The 24,608-nt window shown below is 39.2% G+C and overlaps 1 protein-coding gene across 5 annotated transcripts in view; it reads right to left on the bottom strand.

Annotated features, from left to right (window-relative positions):
* Positions 1-24,608, bottom strand: part of DNAJC15 (DnaJ heat shock protein family (Hsp40) member C15) — a 72,826-nt gene that overhangs the window by 26,806 nt on the left and 21,412 nt on the right. For 4 of the 5 annotated variants that reach the window (XM_008260010.5, XM_089303657.1, XM_089303659.1 and 1 more), the window contains exons 2-4: positions 19,269-19,320; positions 16,072-16,145; positions 16-92 (exon numbers count right to left, since the gene is read on the bottom strand). In XM_008260010.5, the coding sequence (XP_008258232.1) occupies positions 16-92; positions 16,072-16,145; positions 19,269-19,320 (203 nt within the window). The remainder of the gene's footprint in view (positions 1-15; positions 93-16,071; positions 16,146-19,268; positions 19,321-24,608) is intronic. The other variant, XR_016212899.1, reaches the window with a different exon arrangement.

The raw sequence follows: 24,608 nt of genomic DNA, 5'->3' as shown, positions 1-24,608 counted from the left end.
GTCCAGCATACCTACCTTACACCTAAAATAAGACTAGCTTCTCGCCTACTCATTTTCTGTTCAAATCCTCCTTTATAGTAGGATGAAAAACTCTGTATAGGAAAAGAAGAACAAGAGATAATTAGTTCCACGTATGAGACGGCATAAGCTCAACTGCATCACACAGCTGCAGTAAGAGCACTGCATTTTACTAGAAGTCAACTTGAGATTACAGGAGGGGAAAGTATCAGTGCTCCTTTTTTCAAGAAACTTTGACCAAGATGAACACTTAAATAGTAATTTTTAAATTTCAAAACACCAGTATTTCTACACCGAGATATAACTGAAGGGAACAACACACTGTTAGAAGACAAGCGTCTGAACTTGTTCTAAGGTCCGCCATACATTCCTTACTGGGTTACTTTGACCAAGTCATTTAACACTGACCTGGCAGACATCTTTTTGTCTTCTAGAGTGGCTGGTGAAGAAGGGGAGGAATTGACAAAGTAGAGTACATCAGGATAGCAAACAGGTAAGCCGAGAGAAGCTGGGAATCTTGATTATGAGGTCACAAGTTTAGAAGGGTATGAACAAGGTAGGGAGAGGAGATTTGAGAGGTAACAGGGTACAGATTGTGAAGGGTCTTGTAAGCAATGGAAAGAATTGAGGATCTTATTTTAAATAAAAGGAAAAGCCAGAGTACTGGAATAATAAGATCTGACTTTGTTTTGCAAGGATTACTCTAACTACTAACAATAATATAGGCAAGAGAGGTGGTGAAGAGTGGCCATATTGTGTATGTATTTTGAAAGCAGAGCTAACATGTGCTTGATTAACCACACATGGGATAAAAGAAAAAGGGAGAGATTAAGACTGATGTCAAAGAACACTGCTATGCGCTACTCAGACAATCCCCTTCACTAGCTTACTCCTCAAAGCTGGAGAGCTGCTGGTCAACAGCTCTCAGCTCTCATACTAGGGTAACTGGTTTCCCTGAAAAAAGTCAACCTCATATCCTTATCTTGAGCAGTCTTTATCAAATGACTAGGCATGGAGGTAGAGACACTGAAGTTCTTGAAGATTCAGTCCTTGGAATTACATATACTGACTTCTGAAGTGATGTCATTGAGTCTCATGCCTCCTCTTGCCCTAACTGAGACAACCACAATAAGCTGTCTCCACTTCGGAGGTCCTAGAGTACTGGTCTTTAAGTCTGCACTACAGCCTACCTTCCTTCCTTCTCTTCCTGATTCTAAGAATGCTCCCTCTCAAGCTTACGGCAGGTTAACCTGCATCTCAGTCTGCTTTTCAGAGAACTAAACTACACGGAAGATTTCACTGTTGCTGGCCTAAACTGCCAGACTGGAACTTAATGACTTATGGGAGGAGCAGCTGTTTGTTGTGGGTGATAGATACGAGAATGGTTTTGAATTTTTTAAGCTTTAAGTGTCTATTAAATATCTAAATGGAAGGTAAGTTTGACTTAGAGATAACATTGGCATCATCAGTGTACAGATGGCATTTGAAGGCACAAGACTGAATGAGATGGCCTAGGATAAGAAGTCCAAGGATTGAGCCCTACCTAAGATCTTATCATTTAGTGACACAGGAGTGGAGGGCAATCAGGAGAGGAGGCTGAGAGGTTCTGCAGTGAGGTAGGAGAAAAAGAAGCCAAAATAAGGAGGTGAAAGATGGTTTCAAACTCTTCTGACAGATAAAAATATGAGTTCAAATGGCTGGGTTTAGCAAAGAGGTCAAGGAAGTTGACAAGAGCTAAAGGGGATGAGAGTAAGAGTCTCATTAGAGTGAGTTTAAGACAGAATTCAAGGAGAGAAATGGAGGTAACAAGTAAAGACTATTTTCCAGAGCTCTAACTAGAGAAACAGGAAGTATGAACTGTTTATAGCAGGAAAATTATGGATATATGATTGCACACATACATGTTGCTAAAACAAGCAAGAAGAACAAGTTAAGGACAGTGTTCCCGAGGTATCCAAGCGAGATTAGTTCCAGGAAACATTTTCCCTTCCCTAACCTCAGGAATACCAAAACACAAAAATGCTTAAAAGTCTCTTACATAAAGTGGTGTAGTACTTGCACAGAACCTACACACATCTTCTTGCACACTTCAACTCACCTCTACCTTACTTATTATACCCAATACAATGTAAATAGCTTTATTGTAATGCAAGGAGAATGCAGAAGAGCCTGCACATATTCAGTATAGATACAATATTTTTTCTCAAATATTTTAATCTGCATTTGACTGAATACAGATGAAGAACCCAAAGATCCATAAAGTCGACTATATGTTTGCATAAAATAAAAATTAAAAGTATACATATCAAAATGTTATTTTAGGGGCCTGTGCTAATGCGTAGCGGGTAAAGCCGCTGCCTGCAGTAGTGGCATCCTATAAGGGCACCGATTTGAGTACCGGTTACACTTTGGAACATTCCTCAACACAATCAAGGGAATATAGGACAAACCCATGGCCAGCATCCTATTGCATGAGGAAAAGTTGGAAGCATTCCCAGTGGGATCCAGAATCAGATAAGATGCCCATTTTCACCACTGCTATTCAACACAGTCCTGGAAGTTTTAGCCAGAACCGTTAGACAAGAAAAAGAAATCAAAAGGATACATATTGGGAAGGAGGAAGTCCAAATCTCCCTAATTGCAGATGACATGATTCTATATATAGCAGATCCAAAAGACTCCACCAAGATACTATGGGAACTCAGAGAAGTGTTTGCTAAAGCAGCAGGATATAAAATCAATACACAAAACTCAACAGTGTTTTATATATACAGACAATGCCATGGCTGAGAAAGAACTTAAGATCAATCCCATTCACAATAGCTACCAAAAAAAAAAAAATCAAATACCTTGGAATAAATTTAACGAATCATGTCAAATATCTCTAAGATGAAAATTTTAAAACATTAAAGAAGTAGAAGTTACAAAAAAATGGAAAAGTCTTCCATGCTCATGAATTGAAAGAATCAATATCAAAATATACATACTTCTGAAAGCAATTTAAAAATTCAATGTGATACACATCAAAATACCAACAACATTCTACTCGGATCTAGAAAAAAATGATGCTGAAATTCATATGGAAACACAGGTAACCTCAAATAGCTAAAGCAATCTTACACAACAACTAAAAAGCTGGAGGCATCACAATACTAGATTTCAAGGCATACTACAGGGTGGTTGTATCAAAACAACCTGGTACGGTTACAAAAACAGAAGGATAAAACAATGGAACACAACAGAAACCCCAGAAATCAATCAAGCATCTACAACCAACTTATATTTGACAAAGGAGCTAAAACCAATCCTAGGAACAAGGACAGTCTTCAAAGAATGGTGCTGGGAAAACTGGATTTCCACACACAGAAGTATGAAACTAGACCTACCTTATATAAAAATCTACTCAAAATGGAATAGAAACATAAATCTATGACCCAATACCATCAGATTATTAGAGAACACTGGGGAAACCCTGCAAGACATTGGCACAAAGAATTCTTGGAAAAGACCCCAGAGGCACAAACAATCAAGGCCAAAATTAACAAATGGGGTTATATCAAATTGATAAGTTTCTGCACTGCAAAAGAAACACTCAACAAAGTAAAGAAGCAACTGACAGAATGGGAGAATTTATTTGCAAACTATGCAACTGATAATAAATTAATAACCATAATATATAAAGAGATCAAGAAATTCCACAACAACAAAACAAACAACCCAGTTAAGAAATGGGCAAAGGACTTGGACATTTTTCAAAAGAGGCCCAGGAGTGTAGTGGAGGATGGTCCAGGTCCTTGGGCCCTGCACCTGCATGGGAGACTAGGAAGAAGCACCTGGCTCCTGGCTTCAGATCGGCGCAGCACGACCGCTGCAACACACCAGCCGTGGTGGCCACTTGGAGGGTGAACCAACAGAAAAAGGAAGACCTTTCTCTCTGTCTCTCTGTCTAACTCTGCCTGTCAAAAAAAAAAAAGGAAATCCAAATGGCTAACAGACACTTAAAAACATGCTCAGGATTCCTAGCCATCAGGGAAATGCAAATCAAAACCACAGTGAGGTTTCACCTCACCCAGTGAGAATGATTTCATTCAGAAATCAAAAATGCTGGAGAAGATGTGGGGGAAAAAGGTATACTAATCCACTGTTGGTCCGAATGTAAACTGGTAAGGCCACTATGGAAGACAGTATGGAGATACCACAGAAATCTGAATATGGACATACCATATGATCCCGCCATCCCACTCCTGGGAATTTACCCAAGAGAAACTAAATCAGCATATGAAAGAGTTATCTACACCCCTATGTTTATTGCAGCTCAATTCAAAATAGCTAAAACAATTAAATAACTTAAATACATGTCAACCAAAGACTGGATAAAGAAATTATGGGATATGTACACCATGGAATACTACACAGTGGTTTAAAAAAAAAACTGAAATATGGTCATTTGTAACAAAATGGATGAAATCTGGAAAACATCATATTTGGGGCCAGCACTGTACCACAGCAGGTAAAGCGACTGCCTGCAGTGCCAGCATCACATGTGGGCGTTGCTTTGAGTCCCGGCTGCTCCACTTCCCATCCAGCTCTCTGCTATGGCCTGGGAAAGCAGAAGATGGCCCAAGTCCTTGGGTCCCTGCACCTGAGTGAGAGACCCAGAAGAAGCTCCTGGCTTCAGATCGGCACAGCTCCAGCCATTGTGGCCATATGGGGAGTGAACCAGTGTATGGGAAGACCTCTCTGTCTCTCTCTCTCCGCCTCTCCTCTCTGTGTAACTCGTTCAAAGTAAATAAATCTTAAACAAACAAACAACAACAACAACAAAACAAAAAACCATACTTAGTGAAATAAGCCAGTCCCAAAGTGATCAAATACAATATTTTCTCCCTGTCCTGTGAGAACTAATAGAGCACCTAAAAGGCAATCTGTAGAAGTAAACTGACACTTTGAAGCAATGATTGAACAGCCCTTGGTGTTGACTATTTAGGAAGTCACCACCCCATGCCGTTTCATTTGTTGAACTCTTTACTTAACATAGAAGTAAACATAGTCAATGGAAAATAGATCTCAGTAAAAAAGAAGAGTGGGTATAAGAGAGGGAGGAGGAAGATGCGTGGGAGGGTGGGCACAACGGGAAGAATCACCATGTTCCTAAAGTTGTTTAGGAAGTGTATGAAGTTTTTTTTAACTGTAAAGCTCTATTGTTCTGCATAAATTTCTATGGACTTACTTCTAAGGGTACAGTTTAAAAACTTGCCATGGGACCCCAAATCCCCTTAAACTGGGTGGTAAAAACATCATCTTAAGTGTTATAGTGATCATATGGGTAGGATTAAGTGTCTGGTAATACTAATAGAATTAAAAGGGAGTGAATGCTCCAACACGGTAAGCAGTCCACACAGCAAACTTAGACTTACAATCACTTTATATAAAGCACTCTGACCTCAGAATCACCAATTAAAGTATTCTGGCCTGGCCGAAAACCCTACAATTGCACTTCAGGCATGGACAACCAAGACATTGTGGCAAAAAATTGTCCTACATGAAGGACCTCTGCGGGTGAGACCCTAGTGAAAAGAATCAGCCAAAAAAGGATGCATTTCTCTCTGAAGAGAAAACTTCCACTTTGCTTATGGCCATGTCTAGATACTGACAGTTTGTGGATTCAAAAGTGGGAGGCGGAGCCAAGATGGTGGAATAGTGAGTGCATCATTGATAGTCCAGGAAAAGATAGTTTAATAAAAGTAGAGTTATTTGTAGTCTCAGGGAAAGGCTCGGGAAAAAAATTGCAGAGGAAACTCTTCCCGATCTAGTGGATGTGACATGGAGGACCTATGGGGAGAACAAGGATACCCACGGCTTGGAAGCCCAGCCGTGGAGTCTGCGCACCAGCGCTGGAAGAGAAGGTGAGACAAAAACCTCGGTAGCCCGAGACATTGGCAGAGAAATGGCAGAAAGAGCCTAGAGGGAACGAGGCTTGAAGCCCCGCTGGGGGAAGTTCACCAGGCTGACTGGAGGAGACTAAATAAATAAATAAATAAATAAGGGGAACCAGCACAGACACGAGCCTCTCTCTCCACTCACCTTACAAAGCCGAGCAAGACAAAGAGCAGGCGCCATTTTGGACATACGTAAAGCGGCACCCACCATCAGCCAAGCAGAAAAACCTGACTCTGGTGGGGAGAAACAACAGGAGGTTAGGACCTAGTGAAGGTGTGGAGCTAATGAACTGAGACTGTGAAAATCTGAAGATGGATGAGAGAACTCACTGAGTACACAAACTTGGTAACCTTGGCAACCCGGTGGGAGACTGCAAAGAAATTTGAGACCACACTGAGGGCTGCATAGACCCTTTGTGTGGTCCTTGGGGTACAGTAGACGAATACCCACAGGGGCCAGATTCCAAATATCTACTACCCTCAATTCCACTCAGCTGTGCGGAATTACTCCCCTCCTGAGTCAAAAAAAAAAAAAAGAGGAGGAAGAGAGAGAACAAAATGGGTGAGTCACCTTTGGCACACCCTTAACCCTAAAGAACCAAACAGAGCTCTCTGGCCACACCCATCACAGCCTCTAAGGATCCATCAAAAGCAGACTGTCCACTTAATCTAGAGTCATAGTATAATGAAAAAAACAACTACAGCGAAAAAAACAAAGAATATCTCCACAATGCAGAAACTGGGGAAACAAGAACAAGGAAGACACTATGATGTCCACAAATGAACAAGACACCCCAATTCAAGATTATGAAGATGATGACATAGAAGAAATGCAAGAAGCAGATCTCAAAAATTGATAAGAACATTAAGAAGTTCTCAAAAACAAATTCTTGAACTACAGAAATCCTTAATGAACAAGATAAAATTTCTCACACGAAAATGAAATATTAAGGAGGAATCAAAATGAAATGAAGCAACTAGAAGAACATGAAACTATGATAGTGAAGAGAAATCATAATGAAATGAAGAATTCAATAGATCAAATGACAAACACATCAGAGAGCCTTAAAAACAGAATGGGTGAAGCAGAAGAGAGAATATCGGACTTAGAGCACAGGAAAGTATACAGTCAAACCAAAGAAAAGAGAGAATTAGAAATCTAAAAAATATTGTCGGGAATCTACAGGATACTATTAAAAAAACCAACATTCGGGTTCTAGGAGTTCCTGAAGGCATGGAGAGGGAAAAAGGATTAGAAGGCCTTTTTAGTGAAATACTAGCAGAAAATTTCCCGGTTTGAAGGACAGAGACATCCTAGTACAGGAAGCTCATAGAACCCCTAATAAACATGACCAAAAGAGATCCTCACCACGACAGGTTGTAATTAAACTCACCACAGTAAAACAGAGAGAAAAGATCCTAAAATGTGTAAGAGAAACGTCAGATTACTCTCAGAGGATCTCCAATTAGACTCATAGCAGACTTTATCGGACACCCTACATGCTAGGAGGGAATGGCGAGATATAGCCCAGATACTAAGAAAAATTACCAGCCCAGAATATTATATCCTGCAAAGCTCTCATTTGTGAATGAAGGTGAAATAAAGACCTTTCATAGCAAACAGAAATTGAAAGAATTTGTTGCCAAATAGCATATACTATAAAATATCTTTGGGAAAATGGCAGGGCAAAGTTACTACTTATCAACAGTCACTTTGAACATTAATGGACTCAACTCTACAGTTAAAAGGCACAGACTGGCTGAATGGATTAAGGAACAAAACCCATCTATTTGCTGCCTACAAGAAACATCTTTCCAACAAAGATGCATGCAGACTGAAAGTAAAAGGTTGGAAAAAGATATTCCATGCCAACAGAAACAAAAAAAAAAACCAGGTGTAGCCATATTAATATCAGACAAAATAAACTTTAACACAAAAACTGTTAAGAGAGACAAAGAGGGGCACTATATAATGATTAAGGATTCAATTCAACAGGAAGATGTAACTATTATAAATGTATATGCACCTAATTACAGGGCACCGGTTTATTTAAAAGATTTGTTAAGGGACTTAAAGAGAGACTTAGATTCCAATACAATAGTAATAGGGCACTTCAATACTCCACTCTCAGAAATGGATCAACCAGACAGAAGATCAACAAGGAAACAGCAGATTTAACCAACACTATTGCCCAAATGGGTCTAACAGATATCTACAGAACTTTCAATCCTACATTTAAAGATTTTACATTCTTCTCAGCAGTGTATGGAACCTTCTTTAGGACTGACCACATACTAGGCCATAAAGCAAGTCTCAGAATTACACCATGCAGCTTCTCAGAGCACAGTGGAATGAAGATAGAAATTAGCAACTCAGGAATCCCTACAGAGTATGCGCAAACACATGGAGACTGAACAACATGCTCCTGGATGAACACTGGGTCATAGAAGAAATCAAAAGAGAAATCAAAAACTTTCTGGAAGTAAAGGAGGATAACAACACAACATATCAAAACTTATGGGATACAGCAAATGTTGAGAGGAAAGGTTATAGCAATAGGTGCCTACATCAAGAAATTGGAAAGGCACCAAATAGATGAGCTTTCAATGCATCTCATGGATCTAGAAAACCTGCAGCAAACCAGACCCAAATCTAGTAGGAGAAGAGAAATAATTAAAATCAGAGAAGAAATCAACAGGATTGAATCCAAAAATTACAAAAAATCAGCCAAGCGAGAGCTGGTTTTTTGAAAAAATGAATTAAATTGACACACCACTGGCTCAACTAACTAGAAAAAGAGAAAAGATCCAAATCAATAAAATCAGAGATGGAAGAGGAAATTTAACAACAGACACCACAGAAATAAAAAGAATCATCAGAAATTACTTCAAGGACTTGTATGCCAGCAAACAGGGAAATCTATCAGAAATGGATAGATTCCTAGACACATGCAATCTACCTATATTGAACCAGGAAGACATAGAAAACATAAACAGACCCATAACTGAGACAGACATTCAAACTGTAATAAAAGCCCTCCCAACAAAGAAAAGCCGAGGACCAGATGGATTCACTGCTGAATTCTACCAGACATTTAAAGAAGAACTGACTCCAATTCTTCTCAAACTATTCAGAACAATCGAAAAAGAGGGAATCCTCCCAAATTCTTTCTATGAAGCCAGCATCACCTTAATCCCTAAGCCAGAGAAAGATGCAGCATTGAAAAAAAATTACAGACCAATATCCCTGATGAACATAGAAGCAAAAATCCTCAATAAAATTCTCGCCAATAGAATACAACAACACATCAGAAAGATCATCCACCCAGACCAAGTGGGATTTATCCCTGGTATGCAGGGATGCTTCAATCTTCGCAAATCAATCAATGTGATACACCACATTAACAGACTGCAGAAGAAAAACCATATGATTATCTCAATAGACGCCGAGAAAGCATTCAATAAAATTCAACACCCTTTCATGATGAAAACTCTAAGCAAATTGGGTATAGAAAGAACATTCCTTAATATAATCAAAGCAATTTATGAAAAACCAACGGCCAACATCCTATTGAATGGGGAAAAGTTGGAAGCATTTCCATTGAGATCTGGTACCAGACAGGGATGCCCACTCTCACCACTGCTATTCAATATAGTTCTGGAAGTTCTAGCCAGAGCTATTAGGCAAGAAAAAGAAATTAAAGGGATACAAATTGGGAAGGAAGAACTCAAACTATCCCTCTTCGCAGATAATATGATTCCATATTTAGGGGATCCAAAGAACTCTACTTAGAGACTACTGGAACTCATAGAAGAGTTTGGCAAAGTAACAGGATATAAAATCAATGCACAAAAAACAGCCTTTGTATACACAGGCAATGCCATGGCTGAGAAAGAACTGCCACGATCAATCCCATTCACAATAGCTACAAAAACAATCAAATACCTTTGAATAAACTTAACCAAGGATGTTCAAGATCTCTATGATGAGAATTACAAAACCTTAAAGAAAGAAATAGAAGAGGATACCAAAAAAATGGAAAAATCTTCCATGCTCATGGATTGGAAGAATCATCATCAAAATGTCCATTCTCCCAAAAGCAATTTATAGATTCAACGTGATAGCAATCAAGATACCAAAGACATTCTCCTCAGATCTAGAAAAAATGGTGCCAAAATTCATATGGAGACGCAGGAGACCTCAAATACCTAAAGCAATCTTGTACAACAAAAACAAAGCCAGAGGCATCACAAGACCAGATTTCAGGACATACTACAGGGCAGTTTTAATCATAACAGCATGGTATTGCTAATTTCCAACTTCATTCCTTTATGGTCTGAGAAGCTGCATCGTATGATTCTAATTTTTTTGAATTTGCTGAGATGTGCTTTATGGCCTAGTATGTGATCAATCCTAGAGAATGTTCCATGTACTGCTGAGAAGAATGTAAATGCTTTATGTGTAGGATGAAAAGTTCTGTAGATATCTGTTAGATCCATTTGGGCTATAGTGTCATTTAAATCTACTGTATCCTTGTTGATCTTCTGTCCTGTTGATCTGTCTATTTCTGAGAGTGGAGTACTGAAGTTCCCATGTACTATTGCACTGGAGTCTAAGTCTCCCTTTAAGTCCCTTAACAAATCTTTTAAATAAACCGGTGCCCTGTAATTAGGTGCATATACATTGATAATCATTATATCTTCCTGTTGAATTGATTGTTTTGTACTACTACAACAAAGCCTGAGGCATTACAATACCAGATTTCAGGACATACTACAGGGCAGTTGTTACAAAAACAGCATGGTACTGGTACAGAAACAGATGGATAGACAAATGGAACAGAATAGAAACACCAGAAATCAACCCAAACATCTACAGCCAACTTATATTTGATCAAGGATCTAAAACCAATCCCTGGAGTAAGGACAGTCTATTCAATAAGTCGTGCTGGGAAAATTGGATTTCCACGTGCAGAATCATGAAGCAAGACCCCTACCTTTCACCTTACACAAAAATCCACTCAACATGGATTAACGACCTAAATCTATGACCCGACACCATCAAGTTATTAGAGAACATTGGAGAAACCCTGCAAGATATAGGTACCGGCAAAGACTTCTTGGAAAAGACCCCAGAGGCACAAGCAGTCAAAGCCAAAATTAACTATTGGTATTGCATCAAATTGAGAAGTTTCTGTACTGCAAAAGAAACAGGAGAGTGAAAAGGCAACCGACAGAATGGGAAAAAATATTTGCAAACTATTCAACTGATAAAGGGTTGATAACCAGAATCTACAAAGAAATCAAGAAACTCCACAACATCAAAACAAACAACCCACTTAAGAGATGGGCCAAGGACCTCAATAGACATTTTTCAAAAGAGGAAATCCAAAGGGTCAACAGACACATGAAAAAGTGTTCAAGATCACTAGCCATCAGGGAAATGCAAATCAAAACCACAATGAGGTTTCACCTCACCCCAGTGAGAATGGCTCACATTCAGAAATCTACCAACAAAAGATGCTGGAGAGGATGTGGGGAAAAAGGGACACTAACCCACTGTTGGTGGGAATGCAAACTGGTCAAGCCACTATGGAAGTCAGTCTGGAGATTCCTCAGAAACCTGAATATAACCCTACCATACAACCCAGCCATCTCACTCCTTGGAATTTACCCAAAGGAAATTAAATTGGCAAACAAAAAAGCAGTCTGCATATTAATGTTTATTGCAGCTCAATTCACAATAGCTAAGACCTGGAACCAACCCAAATGCCCATCAACAATAGACTAGATAAAGAAATTATGGGACATGTACTCTATAGAATACTATACAGCAGTCAAAAACAATGAAACCCGGTCATTTGCAACAAGATGGAGGAATCTGGAAAACATCATGCTGAGTGAACTAAGCCAGTCCCAAAGGGACAAATATCATATAGTCTCCCTGATCGTCGACAACTAACTGAGCACCAAAGGGGAAACCTGTTGAAGTAAAATGGACACTATGAGAAACAGTGACTTGATCAGCTCTTGTCCTGACTGTTGATATACAACTACATACTTTATCCCTTTTAGTATCCCTTTTAGTATCAGGACAGAGACGAGACTCAGGGCTTTACCCCTCTCCACAAAAGTCAGCAGTAAGTAGACATTAGCTGAATCCATCATATACATTGAAATGCATGTAAAGGGGCATTCACTCAAAAGAGCAGACTGAAAATCACAAAGGTGGTTAGCTTTGCAAATTGCTTTTCAAATGAGAAAAAAATTTGACAAGAAAAATCCATAACACCAGAAAACAAGAAATGGGACAAATAGTGAACTGAAACATTTATAGAAATTTGGAATACAGAACATCACACAAGATGGTACATTCAGAAAATTCACAGCAACCCCTAAACACCAGGAAAGAAGAAACCATTCTCAGGAAACCAAGAAGAAAACAGCTAATGGATTTAGCTAATGTCTAATTACTGCTAACTTTTTTGGAGAGGGGTAAAGCCCTGAGTCTTGTCTCTGTCCTTTTTATTTTTTAGTTTCCCTTTATTTTTTTTTTCTCAAGGAAACCTTTTATTTAAGGAATACAAACTTCATGCATTTCATAAGTACAACTTTAGGAATGTAGTAATTCTTTGTACCATACTGCCCTCCCAGCCCTCTCCCATTCCCAGTCTCATTCTCCACTTTTTTTAAAGCTTTTATTTAATGAATATAAATTTCCAAAGTACAGCTTATGGATTACAATGGCTTTCCCTCCCCATAACTTCCCTCCCACCCGCAACCCTCCCCTCTCCCGCTCCCTCTCCCCTTCCATTCACATCAAGATTCATTTTCAATTCTCTTTATATACAGAAGATCAGTTTAGCATACATTAAGTAAAGATTTCAACAGTTTGCACCCACACAGAAACATAAAGTGAAAAATACTGTTTGAGTACTAGTTATAGCATTAATTCACAATGTATAACACATTAAGGACAGAGATCCTACATGAGGAGTAAGTGCACAGTGACTCCTGTTGTTGACTTAACAAATTGACACTCTTGTTTATGGCATCAGTAATCACCCTAGGCTCTTGTCATGAGTTGCCAAGGCTATGGAGGCCTTTTGAGTTCAACAACTCTGATCTTATTTAGACAAGGTCATAGTCAAAGTGGAAGTTCTCTCCTCCCTTCAGAGGAAGGTATCTCCTTCTTTGATGACCTGTTCTTTCCACTGGGATCTCACTCGCAGAGATCTTTCATTTAGGTCCTCCTCCTTTTTTTTTTTTTTTTTTTTTTTTTTTTTTGCCAGAGTGTCTTGGCTTTCCGTGCCTGAAATACTCTCATGGGCTCTTCAGCCAGATCCAAATGCCTTAACGGCTGATTCTGAGGCCAGAGTGCTGTTTAGTGGAGATGCACTTTTGTTGTTGTTGTAAAGATCTCCTTAACGAAAGCAGACACCATACTCAGTATAACTATCAGAATCTCTTGAACTGCATTCTTCTATCTGTGCGACTACCTGGCATTGACAATTGTCTCATCTTCTTGTTCTATCTTCCTTTACAAAGTTAAATAATGTAGTCTACAAAACTTGGAGTTTTCTATTTATGGTATGCATATATCTACCAAAGATTACCAGAAGAGGAATTATTTCTGAAATTCTCTCTACTTATTTATAAATACATGAAAAGACATTAACAGTATTCCTTTAAAGGACCATGTACTGTGACCATTACTATCACTCTATGTAGAGCCATCATCATCTATCACTATCTCAATACACTAACTGCTTTCACAATTTCTACTTCAGCTAACTCTAGGAAACATGCAGCAGTGTGTGGAAGACTCCTAACTGTGAGAATAGAGCATTCCATGTGCTGTAGTGGGTGGATGGTATGTGGTTGGGGGTGGTGACCTCCAGGATAGCCTTCTGCCCCAAGGTAAATACCTTTAAGAATGCATGTGGGGAAAGGCTTGTGTCCTTGAACTGATAGCCTTGTTTTTGGAGAACACTAGGGAACACACGAGGTTGCTTTGACAATACATCAACTATGCTTGTTTACTGCTTGCCATTTAATGATGTGCACTCTGACAAGGTGCAGATTACCGACCTGGGGTAGCCATCAGTCACTCCCACGTGTAAAATGAACCCAATAGGATCCCTAGGTGACTTCTTTAGAACTGGCAAACATACGCAAGCCTTCTCAGAACTTGAGCTCAGCTGTGCCACAAGCAGGCATGCGGATAACCTAAAAGGCACATCACAATGTCCCCATGCTCAAAGGCATTCCACCACACTTACCGTAAAATCCCAAGGTGTTTTCCTTGGTCTATTAGGCATTACAGTATTTGGGCTCAAGCTACCACTACTCCCTTCGTAGATTCCAATGAAGTTATTCTTGCCACAAAGCTATTGCTAACTCAGGACCTTTGCAGTTGCTACCACATAGAAATCTCTTCAGATGCCCACAAGACCTGTTCCCCCCTCTTATCAGGGAGGCCTTACCTGACCCATCTAATTTAAAGACTCCTTCTGCTATTATTCTTTAACTTTTTACCCTGATGTGGTTTTCTTAAAAGCACTCAACTTGTGTAGCTAACCATTTTATTTTGTTTATTTTGATGTCACTAAAATACAGCCTCCTATCAGCTCCATGGCTGTACACACTGCCTACAATAATGACTAGCATACTGCAGGTGCTCAACGATACAAGTATACTGTGAAAAGTTGGTGAGAAAATGGGATTAAAAACTGTTTTGGTGGGAAATAAAATTGAAAGTCATAAATAGTTTTTTCCTAATGTGCATTTTCCATGAACTTTTAAAAATTTGAAAGGCAGAGAGAGAGAGAGAAGAGAGTGAGAGTGAGAGTGAGAAAGAGAAACAGACACCAAGAAAGATATCTTCCATCTATTGGTTAACCCCCAAAGTGGGTAGCAACATGGCTGGGCCATGCTGAGGCCAGGAGCCAGGAACTCCATCTGGGTCTGCCACATGGGTGGCAGAGTCCTAAATATTTGGCATCACTCTCCTTCATTCCCAGGCAAAATAGCAGGGAGCTGTATCAGAGCAGATCAGCTGGGACTGAAATTGGCATTCTGATATGGGATGCTGGCATTGCAAGTGGTAGCTTAACCCAAGGTGCCACAACACTGGTTCCTCATGAACTTTCTGAAAATCCCTCACATGCATGCATTTCAAATTTTTCTGCACTAAAAGAAATGTATCTTTTAGTTTCACTTGACACTAACTTTCTGAAGTACCTTCCTATTTACTAGATGAATACTGAATACATATTAATACATTATCAAAAGTTAGAAATAGCCAAACAAAAAATAAACATATCATCTTCTAAATACAGACATGCATTTACAGGTCTACAAAATCACCTGCAGTTCTTTTGAAGCTGGGTTTATTTCTCAGTGTGCCATCCTTTGAAAGTGCTGTCATCATTCATGGCTAACTAAGCCTCACAAGCCTCTAAGACCTTTGCTCAAATAAGCCATTCATTCCCAAATTGCTGCAAGCCAAGCTGATCTACTCAGATCTGCTTCTGTTTCCCAGAAATCAGTTTATGCTGCAGTACTTCAGTGAGTTTTCTTTGTATTGTCTGCAGTGGTCACTAACCACAATTCACTCTGTACATTTTTAGATACTCCAGAGCCGCCACAATGCTGGTAGATGAGTCTGTAAGCCCAACAGGTTTCCACGTTTGGAACCTTGTAATTTTATGCTAGAGATGGCCAGGTGTGGTGGAACAAGTGGACTACTTTAAAATTTCAAGATGAAATAAACTCTTGAGTAAACTCCATCAGTGCAGGAATATCTGTTTTGTTCAACTATTTTGGCATAGGGACTGATATATTGACAGTAATTATACAAAATAAATTACCTAAAAGTTGACATAAAAGTACTAAATGAAGCATAAGGACAATCAACACAAATAAGATTGGATATAAAAATAACATGACCAAGAACCTTAAACTAAATCAATAAATGAGACAAACGCACCAATGATGCAATGAAGTTAAATTTTAAGAAAGTTGGAAAATCTAAGACATTTTTTGAATTACTTTTCAATATGACATACAAAAATCAACACGAGTTTTCCAATTAAAGCCACATTTCACTTACAGGAGTTGAAATCTTTCTTGTTGCTTCTGTGATTACTTGTTCTAAAGGTTTCCAGATCTGAAATGCATAGCGACCTGAATAGTGAAAGGAATAAGAGCAAACATGTTTTATAATCAAAGTCAATAAACACCTTCAAGATGCTTACTATAGTATTTTGATAGTTTATAATATGTCATTTCAATAAATACTTCAAAATTCACCAGAAAGTCTTATTTCTAACTATTGAACAGAATTTCATTTACTATTATCATATACATTAAATTTATCAAGTTCTAGTTTACAATTATATAATTAGAATTTCAGTATTTATACATATTTATATGATGTTATGGATCACAAAAAATAACATCTTGGTATTTTTTAACAACAATCTGTAGATAAAATTCCTTTATGTTTAAAAGGTACTCAAGATACTAAAATGATTAATTGTATTGCTTTTTCCTAATAAGTATCACTATAATACTGCTTATGGTCTACAGAAACTAGGAGTGCTTTTAATGAAGGTAAAGTTAAAAAAAAGCAGCTATGTACAAGATATTCATCAAGGATGTTAATTATTCATCTTTCTCACTGAGGATGGCTACTCTCTCTAAAAATTTACTTTTAATTCTTTCCTTTCTAAGGCATCCTAATAATCAAAACTTCTTTGAAAACTAAAACTCAATAGCAAAACAGGTCTTACATTATTTTCAGAGCATCAAGTAAGAATAAAATATTACCTAGCAAATTTACTTTTTTACCCTAATCGGAAATGTGTGTCTTCTTTGTTTCTTCCTCTAAAAGTCTTCCTAGAAAACAGCACATGAACTGGAAGCTATTTTTTAAATTTATTTGAAAGGCAGAGTTAAAGAGAGAGAAGAATCAGACAGAGAGAGAGAAAATCTTCTATCCGCTGGTTCATTCCCCAAACGGCTGCAACAGCCAGGGCTGGACCAGGCCGAAGCTAGGAGCCTAGAACTTTTTCGCAGTCTCCCACGTGAGTGTAGGGGTCTGAGGACTTGGGCCATCTCCCACTGCTATCCCAAGTGCATTAGCAGGGAGCTGGAAAGGAAGTAGAGTAGCTGGGTCTTGACCTGGCGCCCACATGGGATGCTAAAGTCACAGGCAGAGGCTGAGCACCATGAACCAGAAACTCTAATTCACTAGAAAGTATATTTGCAAATCAAGAGTACCACTGGGCAAGTTCAACTATTTAGATCTTTTAGAAAAGCTACCTGCCTAAATATATCCTTATTCCTGTACAGACAACACGTTACAGTGAAGGACAGGATGCTAGAAATGAGAAAATGTCAAGTTGCCAACCTAAGTATGAGACAAAAAGCTCTTGGGATCCAGTAGAACATTAAATAAAGTGAACCTAAGTGAGGTACATTCTCCTAACTCAGATCTCTTATCACATACATGTCACCTTCTATTTGATTCCGTAATTATAAAAATGTAGATTTAATTTACCCCAATATTCTTCAAAATCATAATCAGGGACAGTGACTGGCTTCCTGTCTCAGTGAAAAACTAGTTTTAGGCTTCAAAAAACACCTAGGTTTACTTTAACTATAAACCGGAAGACCTAGTTCCAACAACTCAGAGTACTTTCTCTTAAATTCTATTACTCAATTGTAGTTGGCTCTGGCAGAGATCTGCTATTTTAGTGAGTAATGACTTTGGTAACACTGTGATCTGTACTGACTATCCATACCAATTCTTGTCCTTTTAAAAAAGACAACGCTGGAAAAGTACATCTTTCTCTAATTTCAATGAAAATCATTAAAATTTGTAATAACTATGTCTATTAATTACCATAATAAATTTTTTTTAATGATTATGGGCAAGTTTGTTAGAATTCCTTTTGAGAAAACATACTTTCATCATGAAATCTTAGAAATCAGTTAACTGGGGCTGGGGCTGGCGCTGTGGCACAGCAGGTTAACGCCTTGGCCTGAAGCACCAGCATCCCCTATGGACGCCAGTTCGAGACCCGGCTGTTCTACTTCCGATCCAGCTCTCTGTTATGGCCTGGGAAAGCAGAAGATAGCCTAAGTCCCAGGGCCCCAGCACCCACGTGGGAGACCTGGAAGAAGCTCCTTGTTTCAGGTAGGCTTAGCTCAGCCGTTGCAGCCATTTGGGGAGTGTACCAGCAGATGGAAGATCGATCGATCGATCGATCGATCTCTCTCTCTCTCTCTCTCTCTGCCTTACTGTAACTCTGCCTTTCAAACAAATAAATAAATCCTTTTTTAAAAAAAAAATTAATTAGGGAATGCCTGTGTAATTTTTTATTTTTATTTATTTTTTTATTTTTTGACAGGCAGAGTGGACAGTGAGAGAGAGAGACAGAGAGAAAGGTCTTCCTTTGCCGTTGGTTCACCCTCCAATGGCCGCCGCGGCCGGCACGCTGCGGCCGGCACACCGCGCTGATCCGATGGCAGGAGCCAGGAGCCAGGTGCTTTTCCTGGTCTCCCATGGGGTGCAGGGCCCAAGCACCTGGGCCATCCTCCACTGCACTCCCAGGCCACAGCAGAGGGCTGGCCTGGAAGAGGGGCAACCGGGACAGAATCCGGCGCCCCGACCGGGACTAGAACCCGGTGTGCCGGCGCCGCTAGGCGGAGGATTAGCCTAGTGAGCCGCGGCGCCGGCCGAATGCCTGTGTAATTTAAAACTATAAATTAGTAACTGAATCACATGGCAATTTTACCTCACATCTTTGCAAACTATTCTTTCTGAAAAGGTAATTTAGGCAAAGAAGTTTTCCTGGGTTGATCAAAAAAAGTTAGGTTAATATGTTAAAAGATGAAGTAATACACTACAGAGAACAATTAATGTTTTATCAGAAAGAACTTAAAGCCTAAAAAATGTGTAAACCTATCAGCGAGAAAAACATGGGAGAACACAGAACTCTATCACTTATATTGCTTCTTAGTAAGTATCTGTTATTATAGTATACTATAGCTCAAACTGAAAAAAAAAAAATATTCCAGGAAGTTCAACTATTTTCGGGGCTAGTTTTCCTAGTTTTTTTATTATTAGTTTTCCTTCATTATAAAGCTTATGTAGATTTTGCTTCGCTGACAAGTATTTAGACTACAAATGACAGAGAGCATGGGAATGAACAATGCCTGAAACCAAATACTAAGTCTGTTCATGAATGACTACAGAATCTGTTTGGAAATTCACTGATAAATAATTTTCATTCTTCTTACCTGCAAATGCAAGAGCTGCAACACCCAATCCTACAGCTATCAAACTTCTTGCCTATGGAGGAAAAAATGATTATCACTTACAGTGTTACACACTAGGATTTAAAAGTACGTCATTTTTAATGTTTGTAAATATGTTAAATAATACATTCAAGTTGTACTGTGTAAAAAAATTTTAGCATCTATAGGATTATACAGGCTACTTGCTTTATCAGCTAATTTTCAGTGAACTAAAATAATTCTAGATTTTTACTTTATTACCATATGTCGGAATTCACTCTAATCAAGCTTAAATATTGTCAATTGCTAAAATATTTTATAGATTATTTTAATTCTATGTTTAACATATTTATCTTCTACAAAAAGGTACATTTCCAACATATTTTATATTTGCAATACTCAACAGCATTTGTTATAAATGTTTCTAAATATAGATTTAAGATTCTAAAGAAGTCAAACTTACAAAAATCAATAAAGTTGACAGTTATTTAATTCCTACCCTTCTATTCTAGTGGTACTTTCTACCAAAGTACCAGCTAATTCTGATAAAAATATATATTTAAAACTGGTTATAGACCCATAATATTCCATACTTTTCTCCTTAGACATCTCAGGAAAATACTTAAGCCACAACAGAACAAGGCGTAAGTGGCTAAGATCAATGTCCATCCCCTAGTATCCATTCTTCTTTTCTTCTATAGAGAAATTGTTTTTAGTCAGACATGTATTTTCACACCCCTTGGACTTACATATGGCTATGTTCACTAAGCATTGGCTTACAGGATATAAGCAGAGTGGTTTGTACAATTTCTGAAGAAGTCCTTCAAGGGACTGGAGAAATACCCTTCTCCTTTTCCATTCCTCCTTCCTGCTGGCTGGAATGCACACAGTACACCTAGAGCAGCTCTCTTGCATAAAAGCGGAAGAAGGGTGAGATGAAAGATGACTTAATCATAGAGTTACCTTAGCACCCCTGGTCTGCCTCTATTTTGTGAGAGAAAAGCTGTGTCTTCCCAAGTCACTATATTTTGTTTGTAGGCACTTGCAGCCAAAACAAATTCTGATACAGAATTAAAAAGTGAAATTACAGAAACATTCCTAGTAACATAAATCCCAAAGATTCAGCAAAGATATTTAAAAAGCTAGAATAATCTCACTAGGAAATAGAATGAATTCATTTTGCACTGGTGCTGACATCGTAACATGAAGGCTGAGATTGAAGAGACAGTAAACCCAAAAAGTTCAAATGCTGTAACAGAATACGTAACTTTTAGGAAATGAAAGCTCCAAATCTTCCAAAATGATGACAATTAGAAACATGAGGAGAAAAAGGACAATTATAGGAAAGTGCTCTACCATTAATTTCCAGCAACTCTCTCCAAGAAATCTAGAATTTTTTATAGACCAGACGAAAAAAATTCATCTCAGTTTCTGCCTCTCAGTTCCAGCTCTACTCACATAGCTTTTCAGCAGACAATGACACTGGGGCAATTTCAGTAAAGGAAGATTCATTCTCTGGCAGAGAAGGGAAAGCCTGGAGCTACTACCCACCCAGAGAGGTAAAAAGTCTTCGTTCCTTTCACACTGTCTAGACTTAATTATTCCAGAAAAGGCAGGGAAGTACTGACTTTAAGAAGATGCACTATAGTGACACAATTTCACTATTTTCTAGAGTTCCCCTCGTTCTATGTATTTTGAGCTTTGTAGTCTTATCTTCCATTATTTTACTTTACAGACCCTCTAACAACTCAACTTACACATGTGAATTATATTTTCTTCTAACTTTAACTTGACCACACAAATTCATCTTTATTTACCCAAATCCTACCAACTCTTTTTTTTTTAAAGATTTGTTTTATTTATTTGAAAGTCAGAGTTACAGAGAGAGAAGGAGAGTCAGAGAGAGAGAGAGAGAGAGAGAGAAGAAGAAGAAGAAGAAGAAGAAGAAGAAGGGAGGAAGGGAGGGAGGGAGGTCTTCCATCCACTGGTTCACACCCCATTGGCCAAAACGGCCAGAGATGCGCTGATCCGAAGCCAGGAACCAGGAACTTCCCCCGTGTCTCCCATGCGGGTGCAGGGACCCAAGGACTTGAGCCATCTTCTACTGCTTTCCCAGGCCACAGCAGAGAGCTGGATCAGAAGTGGAGCACATGGGTCTCGAACCAGTGCCCAGATGGGATGCTGGCACTGTAGGCGGAAGCTTTACCCACGACACCACATCACCGGCCCCAACCTACCAAAATCTTAATACCTCAACTTGAAGAATCTACAAAATGGTCCTCAGTCATTTATAACATCTAACAATGGGCACATAACCAATTATATGACATATACATAATCCCTTCAAATTAATAAAAAAGACAGGGCTGGGATTGTGGCACAGCAGGTTAAGCTGCCGCCCACAACACTGGCATCCCATGTGAGCACCTGTTGAAGCCCTGGCTACTCCACTTCCAATCCAGCTTCCTGCTAATACACCTGGGAAGGCAGCAGATGTTGGCCCAAGTGGTTGGATTCCTGCCACCCACACAGGAATGCAATGGAGTTCCAGGTTCCTGCCTTTGGCCTTGCCCAGTCCTGGCCATGGTGGTCATTTGGGGAGTGAACCAGCAGATGGAAGATCTTGCTTGCTCTCTCTCCCTCTCTTTAACTCTGCCTTTCAAGTAAATAAATCTTTAAATAATAACAAAAAGATAACTCAATTGGAAAGAGGGCAACTAAGCACCTAAAGTGGTCAAGCTAAATGGCTAAAACATGAACAGGTGCTCAAATTCAAGACTAATCATGAAATTAGAAATTTAGAAATATTAATATTCTATTAAGTATTTGTAGAACTTGTCTACTGAAGGCATCCTCATCCCCTACTGGGATACTGTGAGGCTAAAACAGAATATATGTAAATGTAAGGGATTTAGCATAACAGCATGGCACATGTTAGGACAGTCAGTAAATGTGAACTACTTTTGGTATGTATTATCAATGAAGAATAACAAACTATTGTGAATGATGTAACAAAAGTACAAAATTCTATAATCCTGAAATTTAAGATTTATTAGTGAAATGCTTTTTGAGGTGGGCACTAGAAAATGAATTGGTCTTCCCTGGATTAAATATCCCAATTTTTCACATTTTAAAAAATGTACATTTTAAATTCAAAGTCTCGAAAAATATGAGTTTTCTAATTTCAAACTTGTATAGATTAGTAATTATTGCTTCCTTTTTACTGTTTGAACTATTCAAAATACATGAGAAAAACAGCTGCCTCTGCAATTCCAGTCTCATTTCAAGGACTAGAGGCATTTAACTGAAAACATTAAGCCATTAAGCATTTGCTCATTTTTCACTTTACTCTAGTAAAATGTAAAGCTACTTTATGTTAAACAGTAAAATTTTAATTTAATTCAACAAATACGCCTGAGTACCCTGCTAGGATTTCCCGATTGTTACCACAGATCCATTCTCCACACTCCTCTGCCCTGCTCTGTACCTTTGCCTCCTCTTATCTCTAAAGACCAGTTCTCTATTTCCAGTACCCTCTAGCTTCTAGTTTGATTTCACTAGTGAGGGGAAAAATCAATAGAAAAACAAGGGGTAGAAGGAAAAAAATGGGGCACTTCATGCACCCCATTTCTTCCACTGCCTTTTCTCTCTGACCACGGTTTGTGCTGGGGAGTTCCTCTTCTACACCTTCAATTGGAACACGATTTCTAGCCTTGCCCCTTTATAGGTTTCCAACTGTTACCAGGCCACGGGTGACACACTGTCCCTTTTTGGATACCTTAAATCATGCCTACAAATCTGCCAATAGGCCCCCCATTAACTACCTTCACCAAAAAAATAAATCCATCTATTACTACCAGGACCTTTGGTCACTACACACCAGTCACTGTATCATACAAGGAACATGGCAACCTTGCCTCAAAGGCCTGTATCATATGAGTCCCATGTAGGACCTGGAACATGGTAGGTCTTAAATATTTATACTGTTATCCCAAAGATCTTTATTTTTATCCTTATTATAACATTTATTGAACTAACTTATAGTCAGATGTGTTGTTCTGTCTCCTTCACTTTTTCCAGTTATAGTCTTTAAATCATTTATTTTCAGTTCATTTGAAAGGCAGAGAGATAGAAAAGAGGCAATGACAGATCTTCCATCTACTGATTTACTCCCCAAATGCCCACAACAGCTGGGGCTGAGCCAGGCAGTCAGAAGCCCAGAATTCAATGATGGAATTGGAAGCAGAATCAAGACTGGAACCCAGGCACTTTGATAAGGTATACGGGCACCCAAGCAGCATCTCAACTGCTGTGCCAAATGCCCACCTCTTTACAGTCTTTTAAAAGCTTAACAAAATCTGCCGGCGCCGCGGCTCACTAGGCTAATCCTCCACCTTGCGGCGCCGGCACACTGGGTTCTAGTCCCAGTCGGTGCACCAGATTCTGTCCCAGTTGCCCCTCTTCCAGGCCAGCTCTCTGCTGTGGCCAGGGAGTGCAGTGGAGGATGGCTCAGGTCCTTGGGCCCTGCACCCCATGGGAGACCAGGAGAAGCACCTGGCTCCTGCCATCGGATCAGTGTGGTGCGCCGGCCGCAGCGTGCCGGCCGCGGCGGCCATTGGAGGGTGAACCAACGGCAAAGGAAGACCTTTCTCTCTGTCTCTCTCTCTCACTGTCCACTCTGCCTGTCAAAAAATAAAAAAAAAAATAAAAAATTAAAATAAAAAAATAAAAAAATATCTAAAAGCTTAACGAAATCTATGGACAGTTTTCCCAGAAAAGCACAGGTACACACACACAGACACACATACACACACAATTTTGCATACAGGTGAGAGGATTCATGATTTTCCATTAAACCCCTAAGTTCTTAAGCTACAATGTAAAAAGCAGGGTAAGAAGTGAAGCAAGCAGAGTGTCTAATTCACATTTGAGTACCCAGAGCACCGAACAGGTACATCGTGTATTTCATTTTTCACTCAACAAGGAAAAATAATGTTGATGCATTAAAAACATTAATCTCTGAATTGAGTCTTCAAAATAACATGAATAGACTTTTTCCAATCTTAAAAAAATTACCAACAATAACAGGGGCTGGCATTGAGGCATAGTTGGTAAAGTTGCCATCTACAATGCCAGCATCCCACATTGGCACTGGTTTGAGTCCCAGCTGTTCCATTTCCAATCAAGCTCCCTGCTCATGGCCTGGAAAACGCAGTGGAGGATGGTTCAAGTGTTTGGACCCCTGAATCCATGTGGCAGACCTGGAAAGAAGCCCCTGGCTTTGGCCTGGCCGAGCACTGGATGTTGCGGCAATCTGGAGAGTAAACCAACAGATGGAAGACC

Source organism: Oryctolagus cuniculus, chromosome 9 (genome assembly GCF_051225735.1).
Source record: "Oryctolagus cuniculus isolate XC-2025 breed Fujian yellow rabbit chromosome 9, ASM5122573v1, whole genome shotgun sequence".
In the NCBI taxonomy this organism is placed as follows: Eukaryota; Metazoa; Chordata; class Mammalia; order Lagomorpha; family Leporidae; genus Oryctolagus; species Oryctolagus cuniculus.
The sequence above is the reverse complement of the archived record's forward strand: the minus strand, read 5'-3'. Positions and strand labels throughout refer to the sequence as shown.